Genomic DNA, 16,737 nt, shown 5'->3' with positions numbered 1-16,737 from the left:
ATTCTTTCATACCCTGAATGCAAGTGCAGGTTGACATCTTGGTTGTGTGTGTGCTGCCGCTTGTGTTTTTCTGTAGGCGGGGATGACGTGTACCCAGATAATTCCGAGAGTCAACTTGGAAAACGTATTTAAAAATGGAAAACAGAACAAAAGTGCTTATTGCATCTAATTTTCCTCATCCTGATTTTTATCTGAAATAATTTAATTTGAGAAATGTTGAGGGCTTTATTGAGCCTTTGTGCACACACTGCTTCCTTCTATGTGCACTGTGCTCTGTGTTCACTTGTTGTTATGTCTATCATGTTTCAGCCCATGGGAGCTACTGCAGGTGGGGTGGAACACTGCTGGTGATTGTCACCATGCCACCTGCTGCATAGCTCTTCAGTGCTACTGCCCAAAGAGAACAGCTTGTCGTTTGTGTGGTTCAGTATTTTGTGACACTGTGTGCTGTTGTTTTTTTGGTTTTTGTGGTGTTTTTTTGTCTTTTCTTTTTTACAACAAGAGTTCTATGTAACCTTGCCCAGCCTAGAACTATGTAGACTAGACTGGCCTTAAATTCATAGAGATCCTCCTGCCTTTGCTCCTAAGTGCTGGGATCAAAGGTGTGTGCCACTATGCCTGGCTGTGACACAGTTGAGGTAGATTGCTACTGGATATATTGCAATAATGATTTTGTTTTGCAGTAGTGTTAAAATGTATATTCAGCAGGGTGCTTGGGGTCTTTGGGGCAGGCAATCATTTGACGTTATAAATAGCATCAAGCTCACAGTGGACAGATTTAACCTTTTGTGTGCTGGTGACAACCGATGTAATGGCACATACAGAGCTCATCTGGGCAGGAGGCTCCTTCTTAGGAATGTACTGTGTGTTCTGGATCTATTTGAGATGAATTTGTCCTGTCTTCCATAACTAATAATGGGATCTCTTTAATTAGTTTATTGAATATGATTTTTATCATTTGAGTAATAATTAAATAGCCATTTAATTATTTTAAATGGTTATTTTCCAGGGAGTTGATGAAACTGGAGGTGTTTTTAGAGCTACCTACACAGCTTTTAGATGTTCTCCCATTTCTGGCACACTAGAAGGCCATGGAGTCCAAAAGGTAAGTTTTGGAATTTTATAGACAGCTGGTAAGAGCATGATAGTATTCTACCAGGAATGAATCGTGTGACCTGGTCGCTTCAGTTTGTCTTTTTTAGACCAGGTCTCCACTGGAGAGGAAGTCTGCGTAGTACAAGCACACGTCCGTTGTGTTGTGCTGTGGCGGGGCGTCTGCTTCCAGAGAAGTGTTAGCTAAACAGCATAGAGTGTGGGGATAAGAGTTGCAGCTGCTGGTGTCATAAAATCAAACTTCACTGCTCAAGAGTAGTTCTGTCTACCAGCCATAGCCGTTGAAATCACCATTCTTCAGAAAAATTCAACAGTCACAGTAGTTTTCAGTATATTTTCATGGATAGCAAAACCTTCCAGCTATTGTGAACTTTTATTTATTTTCAAAGTATGATTTTTTTTATATTTTGAGATTATAATAGTTACATTATTCCCACCTTCCCCTCCACTCTCCAAGTGCTCCCATTACTCCTCCTTATTTTTTTTTCAGATTCATGACCTCTTTTCCATTATTGTTTTATATGTAGTCTTAAAACCCTAGCCAGAGGCCTGGAGAAATGGCTCAGTGGTTTCCCAGCACCCATGTTGGGTGGCTCATAACCGTCTCCAGCTTCAAAGGATCTGAGTCATTTGGCCTCTGGATACACACACACAGACACACACAAACACACATGCACATATGCACATAAAAATTTTTAAAAATGCATGTGGGCTTTAAATATTTTAAATCTTTTTCTGTTTTATTTGTGGGTTTGTCTTAAAAGTTGCTGTATTTAAAATTCCTTATTTCAGAGCAAATAGGTGACTGCTATAGAATTTTAAATGCACTGGTAACAGAGAAAGTTAGTTGAAGGAAGGCCTTGGAACTTTGTCATGTCAGAGTTAGAATAGAGGGCTCCATAATTAACCTGGTATCCATTTGATGTTGTATTTATGGTTAGAAAGTTACAGAACAGGAACTCCAGGCTCTTCCAGACTTATTTAGGATCAGTTCATTACAGCCACAATGTAGCACCTGTGCTAAGTCACTGATCTTCAGGCCGGTTTCTTAGTTTCACCTGTTTACACTTGCACTTGACATACTGACAGCCCATCATTGATGGTATTAAATCTATCCTGAGATTAATAGAAAATTTCATAATTAATAGAAAAGTTGATATTGGCATAAATCAGGATGTGGGAAGATGGTACCAGGTATGCTATGTATTATATCACAAAATAAGCAGGAAAAGTGTGTGTGTGTGTGTGTGTGTGTGTGTGTGTGTGTGTGTGTCTCAGTGGAGTCTTCTCCTTTTAGGTTTCAGTATCTCTGAGACTAAGCATTTGCTTTCTGATCGAGTGTTCCTATGCAATCTTCTTTTACTTCTCTGTGTTTAAACACTATTGTTTTCCTGTTACTTTGTTTTAAGTTGACAGAGTGGTCCTAAAGTTCACAGAGATGCATCCACAGGGATCCACAGTAATGGAAAGAGCATGAGAAGAGTCCTGTGGGGAGGACTCACAGTTCTGTTTCAAACCTTAAAGCATTGTCCGGACACGGTGACTAGGGCACATTCAGTGGCATAGAACTCAGCCCTCATGTCTGTGCTCAGCTGACATTCTTAATTAGGGAACTAAGACAAAGTGGAGAAATACAGCGAATGGCAGTCGGATGACATGATCTGTGCAGGTCAAACATGTGACTCACCTGTCGCCACAGCATTAGTTACTTTACTCATTGCAATGACAAAATACCTGAGTAGCAGCAGCAGCCTGAGGGCTGGAAGTGTGTTTTGGCTCACAATTTGAGGGGATCCAGCCCTTTATGGAGGAGATGAACCGCTGATGGGGGTGTGTGCTGGGACTCCTGTTGCCTCACTTCTTAGCAGGATAAGGAGCATGGGTTGGACAGAAGCTGGGCTGAGCTATAACACATCAAAGTTTGTCCCCAGGGATCCATTTCCTTCAGTTAGACTCAGAGTTTCTAAAGGTTCCAGAGCCTTCTAAGACAGCGCCACCAATTGGGTGGCATAGGAACACACAATCAGAAAGCAAATACTTAGTCTCAGAGATACTGAAATCTAAAAGTGTCCAAACATGAGAGTGGCAGGCATTACATATGCTAACTGCAGCAACGATACAGAGAAGTAATTCAGATGGGTCTGAAATATAAAATGTCAAGACATAAGTATAAAGCCCTTAGAAAATATGTACAACAAATCTTCATTATGCTTGGCATCTTAAGTATGACACCAATAAAGGTGTCAAAGAATGATCAATTGTTAAAATAGTAATACTTATGCATCCAAACAACTCTATCCATAAAATAAAAAGATTCTCAAGATGAGAGAAATATTTGAAAATCATGTATTTGACAAAGGGCTTGCATTTAGAATATTTAACATTTATGCCTTAGACAAATGATTCAATTTCTAAAATGAGCCAAGGATTCAAATAGATGTTTCTCCAATAAAATATTCAAGTGGCCATTATACTTAGAATTGTTAGTCATTAGTAAAATGCAACCAAAGTCAGAAATGAGCTGTCACTTGGTAATCTAATAAGACGTGATCTTAAAAAACAAAAACAAAAAAGCAATATAAGCATACTAAGCATATAGAAACTAGAATTCTCATGCATTGCTGTTGGGAATGTATTATAATATGGTGTAGTCATATAAGTAAAGTTTGACAATTCTTAAACTAAACATAGAATTTCAATATGCCTTAGCAATTCTACTTCTGGATATATACTTCTGAGTAAATTCAAATGGCTGCTGGACATAGTTGTACATACTGTTAATCCTAATACTTTGGAGGCAGAAACAGGTGGATCTAAGTTTGAGGCAGCCTGTTCTATATAGTGAGTTCCAAAGCAGGCAGGCCTGCTGTCTTAGTTACTTCTCTATTGCTGTGATATGACACTGTGACCAAAGCAACTCAGGAGTTTCCTTAGGGCTTACAGAGGGTTAGGGCCCATAACTGTCATGGCAGGGAGCATGGCAGCAGGCAGGCAGCCATGATGCTGCAGTAGTAGCTGAGAGCTTAACAGTTGGAGCCACAAGCATGAGGTGCTGAGAGCTAACTGGGAGTGGAGTGGGATTTTCACCATTACTGCCCTGCTGTGAGCCCATGAGGTCAGCAGTCCTGTCATGACCAGAAGACACTGTTTTGGTTTCATCTTCTGAACCCTCTCTTCCCAGATGGTCTCTGAGCCTAGGCAGGGCAGTTGTACAGATGTCCCATTTGGGAATGAGAACTCCCTTGATAATTGTCCCTGCACTTTGACCATTTGTGAGTTTCTGCATTAACCACTATCCACTGTCCAAAGAAGCTTCTCTGATGAGGTCTTAATGCTGTACTCACTGTGGGTAGAGAGCCAGGAATTCTCATTCATGTATGTATATGTGTATGTATATGTATGTATGTATGTATGTATGTATGTGTGAATGTGTATTTGTTTACTTAGAAATGTAAGTCCCATGGTGTTTTTTAATTTTTTTATTGTTGTGTGACTTTTCCTAGTGAAATGTGAACAGATACATTTTTCCTCTGGATAGGACACTAACAATAAACCAAAGAAACAATCCCACACGTGTTTAGCCTGGTGAATTGGGAGTTACTAAATAGGAATATAGGGTAACTCCTGGGCAGTTGCATGATTGAAAAGTGTCAGTGGTGTGCACTTAGCTTTTGCAGTATTGGTCAGTGTGATATAAAGGCAGGCTGAGGTAGTAGAAAGTGTAGATGGAGGTTTTCAGGATGTGGATTGAGTGTGTGATGGACAGTAATGCCATGTTTCCCCCCCTTTGTTTTGCTTTGAGTTTAATTTTTAAAGAGGCCTGATATTTCCTGGCTCTAGACAAATTGCCTGTTTTGTACCTGAGTTGGAAGTTATTGTTTTCATGCTTGCTCCCCCTCTGCTTCACTAAGTGTTTAATTTCCCAGACTGGGACTGGGTGTTCTCATCTGGGTCTGTTCTGTCTTCCCTCTAAGCTAAGCTCTCGGAATCTGGGTTATTATCTTTACACTGTGCAGGGGCAGGAATGAGGTCACAGTTCACATGAGGCTTACATGTTTTAATGTTTTATTAGTTCAGACTCAGATACTGACTCATTGGTGATCACTGTTATTAACTCTAATTTCTTTGATAAAGACAGCTTTTAAACACTGACTTTATAAAGTACTACTTTAAAATATTGTCACATTATCATAGTGAGATGGCAGATTTTCGTATCCCAGGATATCCAAGAATGAATGGACAGACGGTGGAGGAAAAGGGGCTAGGGCTTTATTCGCCACTGGGGAGCAACAGCGTAATAGAAAGTGAAGGACAGCGCTGTGCCTACACAAGGTGCCAGCTCAGAGACTGTCAGCAGATTTACAGCTTGAATCCTTCGGAGGGTCTCAGGATGCCAACCAAGAGCAGCTCCTTGCAGAGCAGGTCTGCAGGACATAGGTTATAGAAGCCTCTTGTCTCTCTGGCAGATCTTGAAGGCTATGGACAGGTGCAGAAGTGGATTCCTGTTTGCATCTTAGGGGCCGGGCTAGGAATAAGTGACAGCTTTGGGTTGAATCCTTGAGGGCAGAACATTAGGAGTTCCGTGAGTTCCTTACTTGAAGCAGCAGCTGCCACTGTGGCAAGCTACCAATAGGTCTGTCTTGAATATAGTCTTCTTCTCTGGCTACAGAGCAGGCTGAGTGGATTCTGGCTGGGAGCCAGGATCTACAGTTTTCCTTCTCTTCCTCTTCAGACAGTCTAACCCATATATCTGTCTCTCTCGGGCTCTCCTTTCCCATCAAATCCAGAAGGGGCAAGAGAGCTTAGTAACACTCAAGGGTATACTCAACTAGGTCAGTAAGCTCCATTCTCTGCCACTGAAGTGGAGGGAAGCAGATATTTAACTGCCAAAAGGGAACCCCAAGTTTTTCTCAGCTGTGTGTGGCTAATGACCTTTGTGGAGAGGGGCTGCTTCTACATACTCCACCAGGAGCCATTTTGTTGTGGTAATCTCCTAAGAGAACACACAGACCTTCACTCATGGGGGCTGCGGCCTGTTTCCCCACTCCACTTGCACTTGGGGCTCCTGTCAGCTTTTGTTTAGTGGGGTTTGCTTCATCCTAGTCACTACAGCAACGACACTGGGACCTTTCACATGTAAGGCTATCAAACATAGCCTATTGCTTTGGCGGGAGGGCTGGGGGGGGGGCGATTCTTACATGGGTTCAGTAGCAGCTGGATTTTGTTGTTGTTGTTGTTGTTGTTGTTGTTGTTGTTGTTGTTTTGGTTTGGTTTGGTTTTTGTTTTGTGCTTCATTTCCCTTGCTGCCTCAGCAGCTGCAGGAAGTAAGTACCTGACTATTAGATAGTAGCAGCCCCGTCTGTGGCTGCTGGGGCCCATCCAGTCAGTTGTGACTGGGGCTGCCATTGGACACTGCTTGTATGAGAACCGGGGTTTCATGGTCTAGTTGTCTTCACACCTAGGTTTCATGGGCCCTGGTTACTGCTGCAGACCTCTGATCACTGTTGAGAGCTTTTCTCCTGTTGTTGCCAACCAGAATTACTGGGGGCCTTTAGCCCTTTAGCCCGTTAGTCATTTAGCATTCACGGGTACATGTGCAGGTGTGTGAGCTAAGCTGTGTGAGCAGGGCAGCTAGCTCTGACAGCATTCTGATTACTTACTCTGTGCTGTTACAGTTTAGCACCACTGCTTTATTAGGCTGGTGACCCTCACCTTCCTCTGTTCTCATGTCTCACTGAGAAGGCCTCATTGATAAGGTCGAAAGAGGGGATTGTTTTCCTGGTGGGATTTTCTCCAGGATCTGTGTGACACAGCTCTAGTATTGTGAAAACTCCATTCCATAAAAGCATATACTGTACATTTGAGGGAAATGTTACATACAGCTTTAACAGAAATATATTTTAGATATGTCATACTAGTGATAAAATTGTTCAAATCCTTCTTTTAAAATTATTAGTTTATGTGTATGAATTTTTTATTTATGTATATCTGTGTACCACATACATGCAGTGCTTGAGGAGGCCAGAAGACGGCATTGACTCCCTTAGAACTAGAGTTATAGATGGTTGTGAGCTACCATGTGGGTGCTGAGATTGAAACCTGGGTTCTCTAAAAGAGCAGCCAGTGCTCTTAACCACCAAGCCATCTCTCTAGCCCTCAAATCAAAATTTTTCAGAGGGAAAACTAGCCAATGTAAATGCATTTGTTGCTTTATTTGGTTCACACTGAACTTTGAATTCCCAGTCTGTGTGTAAAGTTGGGTCTGTATGTCTTGCCTTATGTGTTTTGTAGATCTCCATCATGTTTCTGCCCAGAGACAGAGGAAATTATGCCCAGTTTTGGGATGTTGAGTGCCACCCTGCTAAAGAACCTCACATGAAACACACATTGAGATTTCAGCTCTCTGGCCAGGTGAGTATTCTCCTGGATATAATAAGCAAGTGTGTATATATTAAAAATCCTAAATGAAAAAAATCTCAGAATGCACAATAATTTTCTGATATCGTTTCCCTTTAACTAATATGTTGTGCAGCCTCATGTCTTAAGATTCTTGTCAGGCTTTATTAGGGGATGTCTTTGCAGTCTGCATTAGCCTCGGTTGTCTTAAACTCCACATTAACCACATTTGACCTCACTGTGTAAGTTGCTGTCTGTGTGTATGTATATGTATGGGCATTTGCATTGGGGGCAACAAAACTATAGACAGTATACAGAACAGAGTTTGCAGTTCAAAGGATTTAAAAATAATCATGTCTTTACAGTCTTTTTTTTTTTTTTTTTTTTTTTTTTTTTTGGAAATGTCTTTGTGCCTTCTGGAATATTCTCCTTTTCTCCTCTCTCTTTGTGATTTTTTTTTTTCCTATACAGAGCATCAGAGCAGAAAGTGATCCTGAAGACTCATGCTCCTCCAGAGATACCCTTATTAAAGTAGATAATGCAGTCATGTCCCGGAGGCTTGCTGTGTTTGAGACCACTGCTCACGTGCCTGGGTGTGTACACTGTGTCCATCTTGAGAGTTTCTGTGCATGTCGGTGAGATATCGGTGTAGCACTAACATACCTTTGTACTTACAAGAGTCACTTCGGTTCTTCACCAAGATAGTCTCTCTCCTCTGAAAAGTCCTAATGTATCCTTTTGAAGTAAAATTTATTCTGTTCTGACTTCTGTTTCATAGGGTTAATTTTTCAACATTACACTTCCTGTGATTCATTAGTGCTGTTGAGCATACAGACTTTATTTTTTTGTATTGTTTTGCATTCCATTATATGAACTATATTTTCCCATTGACATTTGGGTATCCTATAATTTTGGACTACTATAAACTAAAGTAGTATGATAATTATTTTATGTATATTTCTTTTTTTTTGGTTTTTTGAGACAGAGTTTCTCTGTGTAGTCTTGGCTGTCCTGGAACTCACTCTGTAGACCAGGCTGGCCTCGAACTCAGAAATCCGCCTGCCTCTGCCTCCCAAGTGCTGGGATTAAAGGCGTGTGCCGCCACCACCTGGCTTATGTATATTTCTTTTTGGGGGGCACTGAGACAGGGTCTCACTATATAGGTCTGGCTGTCTTTGAACTAACAGAAATTGCACCTGCCTCAGCCTCCCGAGTGCAAGGACTAAAGGCATGTACTACTACACCTGTTTTTCATGTACATTTCAGAGAATAAATATTTTTATTCACTTTGAATAAAAATAACTAATAACTACCACATAATTGCTGGATCACATGATAAGCATATTTTAACTTTAAAACAAGTTGGTAAGTGGTTTTCCTAAAATGGTTGTGCTGTTTTATATTTCTATAAGAAGATTCTGGGGCTGGAGAGATAGCTCAGTAGTTCCCAGTTCCCTTGTAGGGCAATTACAGCTCCTTGTAAATGTCAACTCCAAGGGATCGGCCCAGTGCTCTGCTCTGGCCTCCACATACACTGCACACACAGGTTCTTACACATAGAAACATAGACATATGCACACAAATACAAACAACCAAAACCTTAAGAGAGTTGGGGTTTTTGTTTGCTTGTTTGCTTGTTTGTTTTGGCCAGGCTAGCCTGCATTTGCTGAGGAAGATGTTAAACTTCTCATCTCCCATCCACATCTCCCAGGAGCTGGGGTTACAGGCATGCCCATATTGAAAGTACATGATCATTAGTTTTTTTAAAGTCATATTATTTTTATTTGATGAGTATATGTGTTTGTGTGAGTGTATACAGTTGTTCTTAGAGTCCAGAATAAGGCATCAGATCCCCTAGAACTGGAGTCATAGGCAGTTGTGAACTACCATGTTCTCTCTGAAAACAATCTTGTGTCCTCTGCCAGAGCAGGAAGTACTCTTAACTACTGAGCAATCTCTCCAGCCCTGAAAGTACATTCTTAACATTTTTTAAAGTAGATTTTATATCATTAATTTATACTGTTCTAATGGTAATATTTATTATATCCAATGAAAATCTTTCTTATGACAAATAAATAATTGTCTAATTTATTTCTGGAATAAGATTTTTAAGAGAAGAAGGTATACTAAAACCAACTAAGTTTAAGATATGAATTTGGTCATCTGTCTTCTAATGCTAGCAATAACGCATTTTATTTTAAAGAAATAGAACACTTTATAAAGAGTATCCTCTTTTTGCTGTCCACTTACCTGTTCTCTCATATTCTTTGAGCTCTGATGATGCTCAAAGATGCTAAAGTTGAGGGTAGGGTTGGTGGTAGATTGCCCTAGTCTCACCTCCACAGTTTTCAAATGGAGGGCCCCTGACAGTCCTACTTTATACTGCTAAGTTTGATCATAAGCTCTGAAAAATACTGGGGAAGTAAACAGGAAATATGACAGACAGCTGCCTGGGGTCAATGTCATGTTAGCAGTTTTGAAGTGAAGTCTAGAGAGTGGGTAGAGAACAGATTGGCAGGTCAGTATATAGAATCAGGACCGAAACGGAGGCAGCACAGCACCCTCATTTCCACTCAAAAGGCCAAGGATCTCAAAGAGGTCAGCGTCTGTGGACAACTCAGAATAGCCCATGGAAATATGATTGGTCCAGGTGACAAAAACTGAAGCAAAAATGGGAAAGAAGTCACCTTCACAATGCCGTTAACTCAGCCCACCTGAAGAGCCTCCCTGTGGCATCATCCACATGGATTAGATAAGCCTCCAAAAAGAGAAGAGTCTCTGAGCTGTAGAAGCAATCAGAAGCTGCACTGCAGCACAGTACAGTACATGGAAACATTGTAGTAACAGACTTGGTAATTGTCTTTGTGAACCTTCCCAAAGCAGGCAGCTTGACTTGAGTCATCGAGGAGTGTATGCCCCAAAGGATGTCTACATGTTCTTGCCAACCAAACTTGGGGAATCCAGGACACTGAAAGTCAATTTGCGAAATAATTCTTTTTTCACTCATACAGTAAGTTGAAATGTTATGTGGGGTTCAAAAAGTTATTTTCTTAATGATTAAAGATATAGTCTGTATATTTCAGTTGTAATGCATTTTAAAAAATGCTTTAATGCTGTCTGTATATGAAAAGAAATTGATTTGCAATTCATGGTCTTTAATTTGAAAATCAAATTAAAATTTTTTAACTTTTTTTTCTTACATCCTCTACTTACACAGTACATTTCTAGATAACATTTACATTAATCAAAATAGAGAAAATTCATGTTAAAACTATTTAAATGTGTTTCTGTTATATGAGTCTTTAATTTTTTTTGGCTGAACTTAAATTTACTCAGTGTTATCTTTAAAGCAAAGCCAAGTTTTATATATGACAAATTCCAAATTTTCCTACCGTTAACAATGTGTTCCTTCTTAATTTCCAGCTGAAGTTTTTGAGCCCTAGAAAACCTTTCCACATCAAACACTCCAAGTACTCTTTGAGGTGAGTTTAGCTAGAATCACTGTTGTTCTGAGGGGTGGAGTACAGGATTTGTGTTTTGGGATTGAAGACAGGAGAAATCTCTTTTCAGCTTCCTTTCTTCATTGGTGACACAGTGAGGGGCTTACTGCTCACTCTTTACAGGTAGCCAAGCAGTCAGAGAATCCTGCCTCGGTGTGTCATTACTCTCTGTGGGTCACTTGACAGTGTGGTGGCCCGACAGGCTTTGATCAGTGCTAATCCCTTTTGCTCACCTGTGTCCACTGCAGACCCAGCCCAATAACCCCAGGGCTACCTTTTAACCATTGCTGCTCAGTACTGCTTTTTCCAGTCAGGACTGGATCACCAGTTCATTTTCACTAATTGAGACAGGAATTCTGCAGTGAATTAGGAAAATGTTTATCGTTATGTTCCCCAGTTGTCTTCCTTCAGGTACCACTGGGTGTTCTTAAGTCTAGACTCTGTTCTTTTTACTCAGAAGCTGATGATTTTTGTTTTTGTTATTTGTTTTTGAGCCATTACAGGTGTAAGCCAGAAAATGACCAGGTAGAAGACAAGTTTTAAGGGTAGGGCCACAGCATTCAGTCTGTTGTTGGTATAGAATTAGTTATTTTTGTGACACTATGCATTTGTCAAATATTGACACCACCTAAATTCAAATGTAATTTTGACAATTGAAATGTCAGATTATTTCATATGTTTTGCTTCATCTCAATTTTTAACAAGATGTAGTTCATCTGTTTGAAGCTACCTGGATTTAGTCATCATTTTGCTTGTAGATTCTTGTAGATTGTACTATAACAGTCCCAGTAGAAAATGGGAACTTATTTCTATATATATTTTGTATGTAATGTATATATATATGTGTGTGTGTGTATTAATAGATATAACTATGTATATGTTATACATATACACATTATATATAATATACACACATATACATACATACATACATACATATATGTTTGAGATAACATTTTACTCAGTTTCCAAAAGATGGCTGAGTGGTTAAGAGCACTGGCTACTTGCTCTTCCAGAGGTCCTGAGTTCAATTCCTAACAACCACATGGTGGCTCACAACCATCTATAATGGGATCCGATGCCTTCTTCTGGTGTGTCTGAAGACAGCTACAGTGTACTCATATAAATGAAATAAATAAATATTTTTTTAAAAAAACATGTAGAAGGAGCAGAGTGTTGTAGTGGCATATACCTGCAATGTCTGCACCCTGAGAGCTGGAGCATCGGGAAACTGTCCTGGACTCCATGATAAAACTCTGTCCTTTAAAAAGAAAAGGTGCTTATTGTTACACAGGTAAAAGTAAATATTATTATTGACGTGAGTTTGTGGACTTCCTGCCCTAGAGCTAGAGAATGCTGTCTTAAGTTGAACCCTACTTTTGTGTACAACCTGGGTGTTTTAGTTATTTTTCTATGAAAAAAGTGAAAAAATACTTAACAAAAAAGCAACTTAAGAAAGAAGGGCTTATTTCACCTCACAGTTTGTCCTGCTGTGGTGGGAAGGTCACAGAGGCAGGAATGTGAGGGAGCTAGTCACATTGCAGCCACAGTCAGGAAGCCACAGCAGGACCGCTTGCCTGGGGATGGGTGCTATGCATAATCTGTGAGTCTTCCCACAGGCTTTGCCTCTTCAGTGATTTCTGCATCTTGTCTGATTGACAGTGTTAACCACCACATTGGATCATATTTACTGCATCTAAAGAAACTTAGAAACACAAGAGAGTATATCTTTTTTTGTTTTGATTTTTAAAGATTTTTAATCATGTTTATGTGTGGGGAAGGGGTTCACCACACGTGAAAATAAGCAAACAACTTTTCAGTAACTAGTTCTTTCCTGCTTCCTAAAAAGATTTATTTGTATTTTCTATGTATGAATCCTTACCTGCATGTATATATGTGTAACTTGGGTGCCTGGTACCAGCTAATTTACAAGAGGGTGTTAGGTCCTCTGGGATTGGTGTAGGAACAGCCAGTGCTCTTAACCACTGAGCCATCTTTCCAGCCTGGGATGCTTGTCTGCATCTGAAAGCCACTACTGGGTTTCATTAGGAAACATTAGTAATAATGTTTAGTAATAAAACTAACACTAAGACACTGTTAGTAAGAGTGTATGCCACTTCTGATCACTAAACTTCAAATCTGGTCACTCTGAGGAGGGACTACGATCCATCACAAGGGAAAGTCTGAAAAGCTACTGACTGACTTGTGATTAAACCAAAAGTTGCTGACTATATGGGCAGGCTGTGCATAAAGTAGAGAAGGATCATTCACTATAACCATAAAGTATATCCAGGGACAGTTTTATGGACAAGTCACGCCTCTGTTAATATTGGTCTTTAACATAGGCCCTCCTTGCCAATCTATATAATCTAAAAAATAAAGCTCCAAGAATAATTTTTTTATTAAGATTTTAGAGCAAATTTACACAGTAATGTTATAAGAATGGGAGCTGCTGTTTTTTGTTTGTTTGTTTTTTTGTTTTTTTTTTACAGTACAGTACAGTATGGTGCCTGAATTAAGTAAAGCCAGGATTTTATATAGGTAGATCTGTAGGTAGATAGTGACTTAGGTTTGTATATGGGTGCAGAGAAGCAAAATACATTTCTCTTTCCTATTTTAATTGGCTAGCCCTAGATAGAGTTCTAATATTTTGTTAATCCAATTGGCATATTTTGTTTTGTATTTCGTTTTGTTTGTTTTGGGGTTGGGTACATAGCTCTATTGGGGAAAGTGCTTACCTTTATCATGATTGAAGCCCTGACTTCTGTAACTAGTCACAGAACCCTAGTGTGGGAGAGTTAAAAATTCTGGGTCTTGGCCATACAGCAAGTTTGAGAGCAACTTGAATTACATGAAAGCCCTGCTTCAAGGAAACAAGAACAGGGGTGGGGATTAAACCACACACCTCAGGCGTGCTAGGCAGACACTCTGGAGCTGTATCACCTTGATTTAAAAATTCCTTTCCTTTCTTTAGCATCTTGTTAATATCAGCGTTAAAGAAATTAGAAGTAGAATTCAGTTTAGTGCTTCTTGGTTCTTGGATTGAGCCTGTGCTGCACTGGTGTTGTGCTAGAGCAGGCATGATGGCTACTGTCACTGCACATCTTCCCATGTCCTCTTACAGGGCCCGGCACTATATCCACATCCCCGTGCACTTCAGACCAGAGGCAGTGGGCAGGTTTGAAGCTTTGCTTGTGATCCAGACAGATGAAGGCAAGAGTATTGCTGTTCGACTAATTGGTGAATCCCTTGGAAAAAGTTAACTAGAATACATGTAAATGACTTGCTTATATTTTGGCAATCTCATTTTTCTACACCAAAATTATGCTGTTGTATATATTTTGTATGATAAATTCAATGTGTATAAATTATAGATTTTTTAAAGAATTCATTCCTGAAGCCCTCACTAAATATCATGTATTTAACTCACAGTATTAACATTTACAGGGGAGAAGTTTCTATTTTTACATTGATTATGACATTCTGAAAAAATATGGCATATGTTTCAATGTGTATTTACAAATAAAGTTGATATTTAAATCGAACTTGTCTTTTTTATGTGATGCCACATTATAAAAATGAGAATATTCCTTTATCCTTCTAATTATTCCCAAGAACAGGCAGGCTTGAGTCTGTTGTGATTTCTTTTGTATTATACAGCTTCTCTGTGTGTTAGCTGGTTGTTGAGATAGTCTTCATACTCTGTGTAGAGATGGTGGGAAAGTTTGTTTGTTTCCTGGTCACTGTATTTACTGCTGGACAGGACAGTTGCTCCTGGATTCAGTTTGGACACGACCTTTGCAGTCATGTACTTGCCAACAGGACAAGGCAAATTCTGTGGCATTCAAAGGGATGGGAAGGGATTGGAAGGGGTTAAGGAGCAGTTCATGTGAGGTCAGGAAGGCAGCATGCCACCCAGGAGTGCAAGGTGAGTGACTGCTTTCTGACTAGTCACTGGTGCATCTCCTGAGCATGGTCACAGGCCTAGCCAGCAGCCTTCTGGGAAGCGGTACAAACCCACAGTGTAGGTGTTGCTGCTGTTGTGGCCCTTGGATCTTGGCTGGGTAGCATTTCTAAGCTTGGATAGTTTCCCGGACAACGTACACACAAGAACAGTTAAAAGGCATGCTTGTGAATCTGGTAGAAAATTGAATTTCTGCATTCTCATTTTTCTCTTGCTTAGAGATCAGACTTGCAAAACCAGATGTGATAACTCATGCCCATAATGCTGGCACTTAGGAACCTGAAGCAAGAGGGACGGGGGTGAGAGGCCAACCTGGGATGCAGTGAGAACCGGTGTAAAAGAAGAAAAGGTGTTTGTGTGTGTAGGGGGGTTTGGAAAACTTCTGTTGTTTTGTTTTTTGAGGCAGTGTCTCTATGTGTCTCTGGCTGCTCTAGAACTCACTGTGTAGACCAGGCTGGCCTTGAACTCACGGAGATCCACCTGCCTCTGCCTCCTAGGTGCTGGGATTAAGGGAGCAAGTGCCATGCTTGGCTCTCTGCAAAGAGTTTTCAACAAGTTAAGCAGGTAGTGCTCTTCCTGATCCAGCTCATTGTAGATTTTATGTCATGGATGTGACATTTGTATGGGCATTTGACCATATTCAGCTTTAGAAATGCTAAGAATAGTGCATGTTTTATAATGTTCCCCCAGGTCCTTCATTTCTTAAGGGTTTGTGCTGTTTGCTTCTGCTATACTCAGGAGGAGAAAAAGGATCAAAACACATGGAATACTTTAAAAGTGACCCTGCCTCCATAGACCATCTTCAGTTCTTATGCCTCACTCTCTTAGAAACAGTTGATATGAACGGTTGGTTCCTGAGCCTGCTGTCCCCACTTGTGAAGCAATAGCAACCCATTGCTGAGTCACTAACTGTGGGCACATCTAATAGGTCAGCTTCCAGGGTGGTGGTTCCTGAGGACTTTCCCATTTGGAAGCTGCTGCTAGGCCTTTTCTGCTCTCCCCATGTCCACATTCCAGTCTTCATCTCCCTGGGCTCCAGGCCCATGTGTCTACTTGGTTTTCAGATGGACATCCCAGACTTTTCCTGGTTCTTTGTCAGCCTTACATGCCTTTCTCCCTGTTTTTGCTCAGCTTGGTAAATAACATTGTTTATCCCATTCTAAATCCCAGGTTTGAATGATTTGCCCTCCTCCCCCAGGTTGCTTCTCAGAAGAGTGTCTGGACTAAGCCATCTTCAGGCCACTTTTAGCATCTGCCAATATAACCTTAGAACCTCTTTTCACCATAAGCAGAGCTACATCTTAATGTAAACTATTGCCTGTGCCTCCTGCTTTGCACAACTGTTCTACAGGAAGGGTTGCTCTGGGACCAGGCCAGGAGGCCTTCCATCATCTGCAGGGCCCTGCTTGCTTCTCAAGCTGTGCCTCGCATCACCACTGCTCACTGATCTCCTGCTGGCTTGTCAGGTTCCACAGCTGACCCATTCTCTCCTACCTCAAAAGCTCTTTGGAGCATCAGTGGCCTTCCCTGACTACTTTTATCCAAGATGAGAGGGTTCTGCCTTGATCTGTTCTCCCGCACAGCATCCTTCCTCTCTTCTTCATGTGATCTTTCTTAGGTGTTTCCTAGTTAGCCTGCTTTGTTTTGAGGATGTAAACTATGGGAAGTGAAAGACCTGGGCCTCCTTGCTCATGGGGCATCTCTAACCCCTGGATAGCACTTCATGTGACACGTACATTGACTGTTACTGGCCACCCAGCAGCA

General features: G+C 40.7%; 1 protein-coding gene across 5 annotated transcripts in view; it reads left to right on the top strand.

Annotated features, from left to right (window-relative positions):
* Cep192 (centrosomal protein 192) overlaps positions 1-14,554 on the top strand; it is an 87,205-nt gene extending 72,651 nt beyond the window's left edge. For 3 of the 5 annotated variants that reach the window (XM_076912523.1, XM_076912521.1, XM_076912525.1), the window contains 6 exons: positions 1,010-1,105; positions 7,405-7,524; positions 7,981-8,102; positions 10,390-10,519; positions 10,933-10,991; positions 14,134-14,415. In XM_076912523.1, the coding sequence (XP_076768638.1) occupies positions 1,010-1,105; positions 7,405-7,524; positions 7,981-8,102; positions 10,390-10,519; positions 10,933-10,991; positions 14,134-14,272 (666 nt within the window). In that variant the 3' untranslated portion in view covers positions 14,273-14,415. Of the gene's footprint in view, positions 1-1,009; positions 1,106-7,404; positions 7,525-7,980; positions 8,103-10,389; positions 10,520-10,932; positions 10,992-14,133 lie in introns of all 5 variants that reach the window. The other 2 variants (XM_076912522.1, XM_034517717.2) reach the window with 2 other exon arrangements.
* The last annotated feature ends 2,183 nt before the right edge of the window (positions 14,555-16,737 follow it).

Source organism: Arvicanthis niloticus, chromosome 14 (genome assembly GCF_011762505.2).
Source record: "Arvicanthis niloticus isolate mArvNil1 chromosome 14, mArvNil1.pat.X, whole genome shotgun sequence".
NCBI classification, from domain to species: Eukaryota; Metazoa; Chordata; class Mammalia; order Rodentia; family Muridae; genus Arvicanthis; species Arvicanthis niloticus.
Note: the sequence above shows the minus strand (reverse complement) of the source record. Positions and strands in the feature narration are given on the sequence as shown.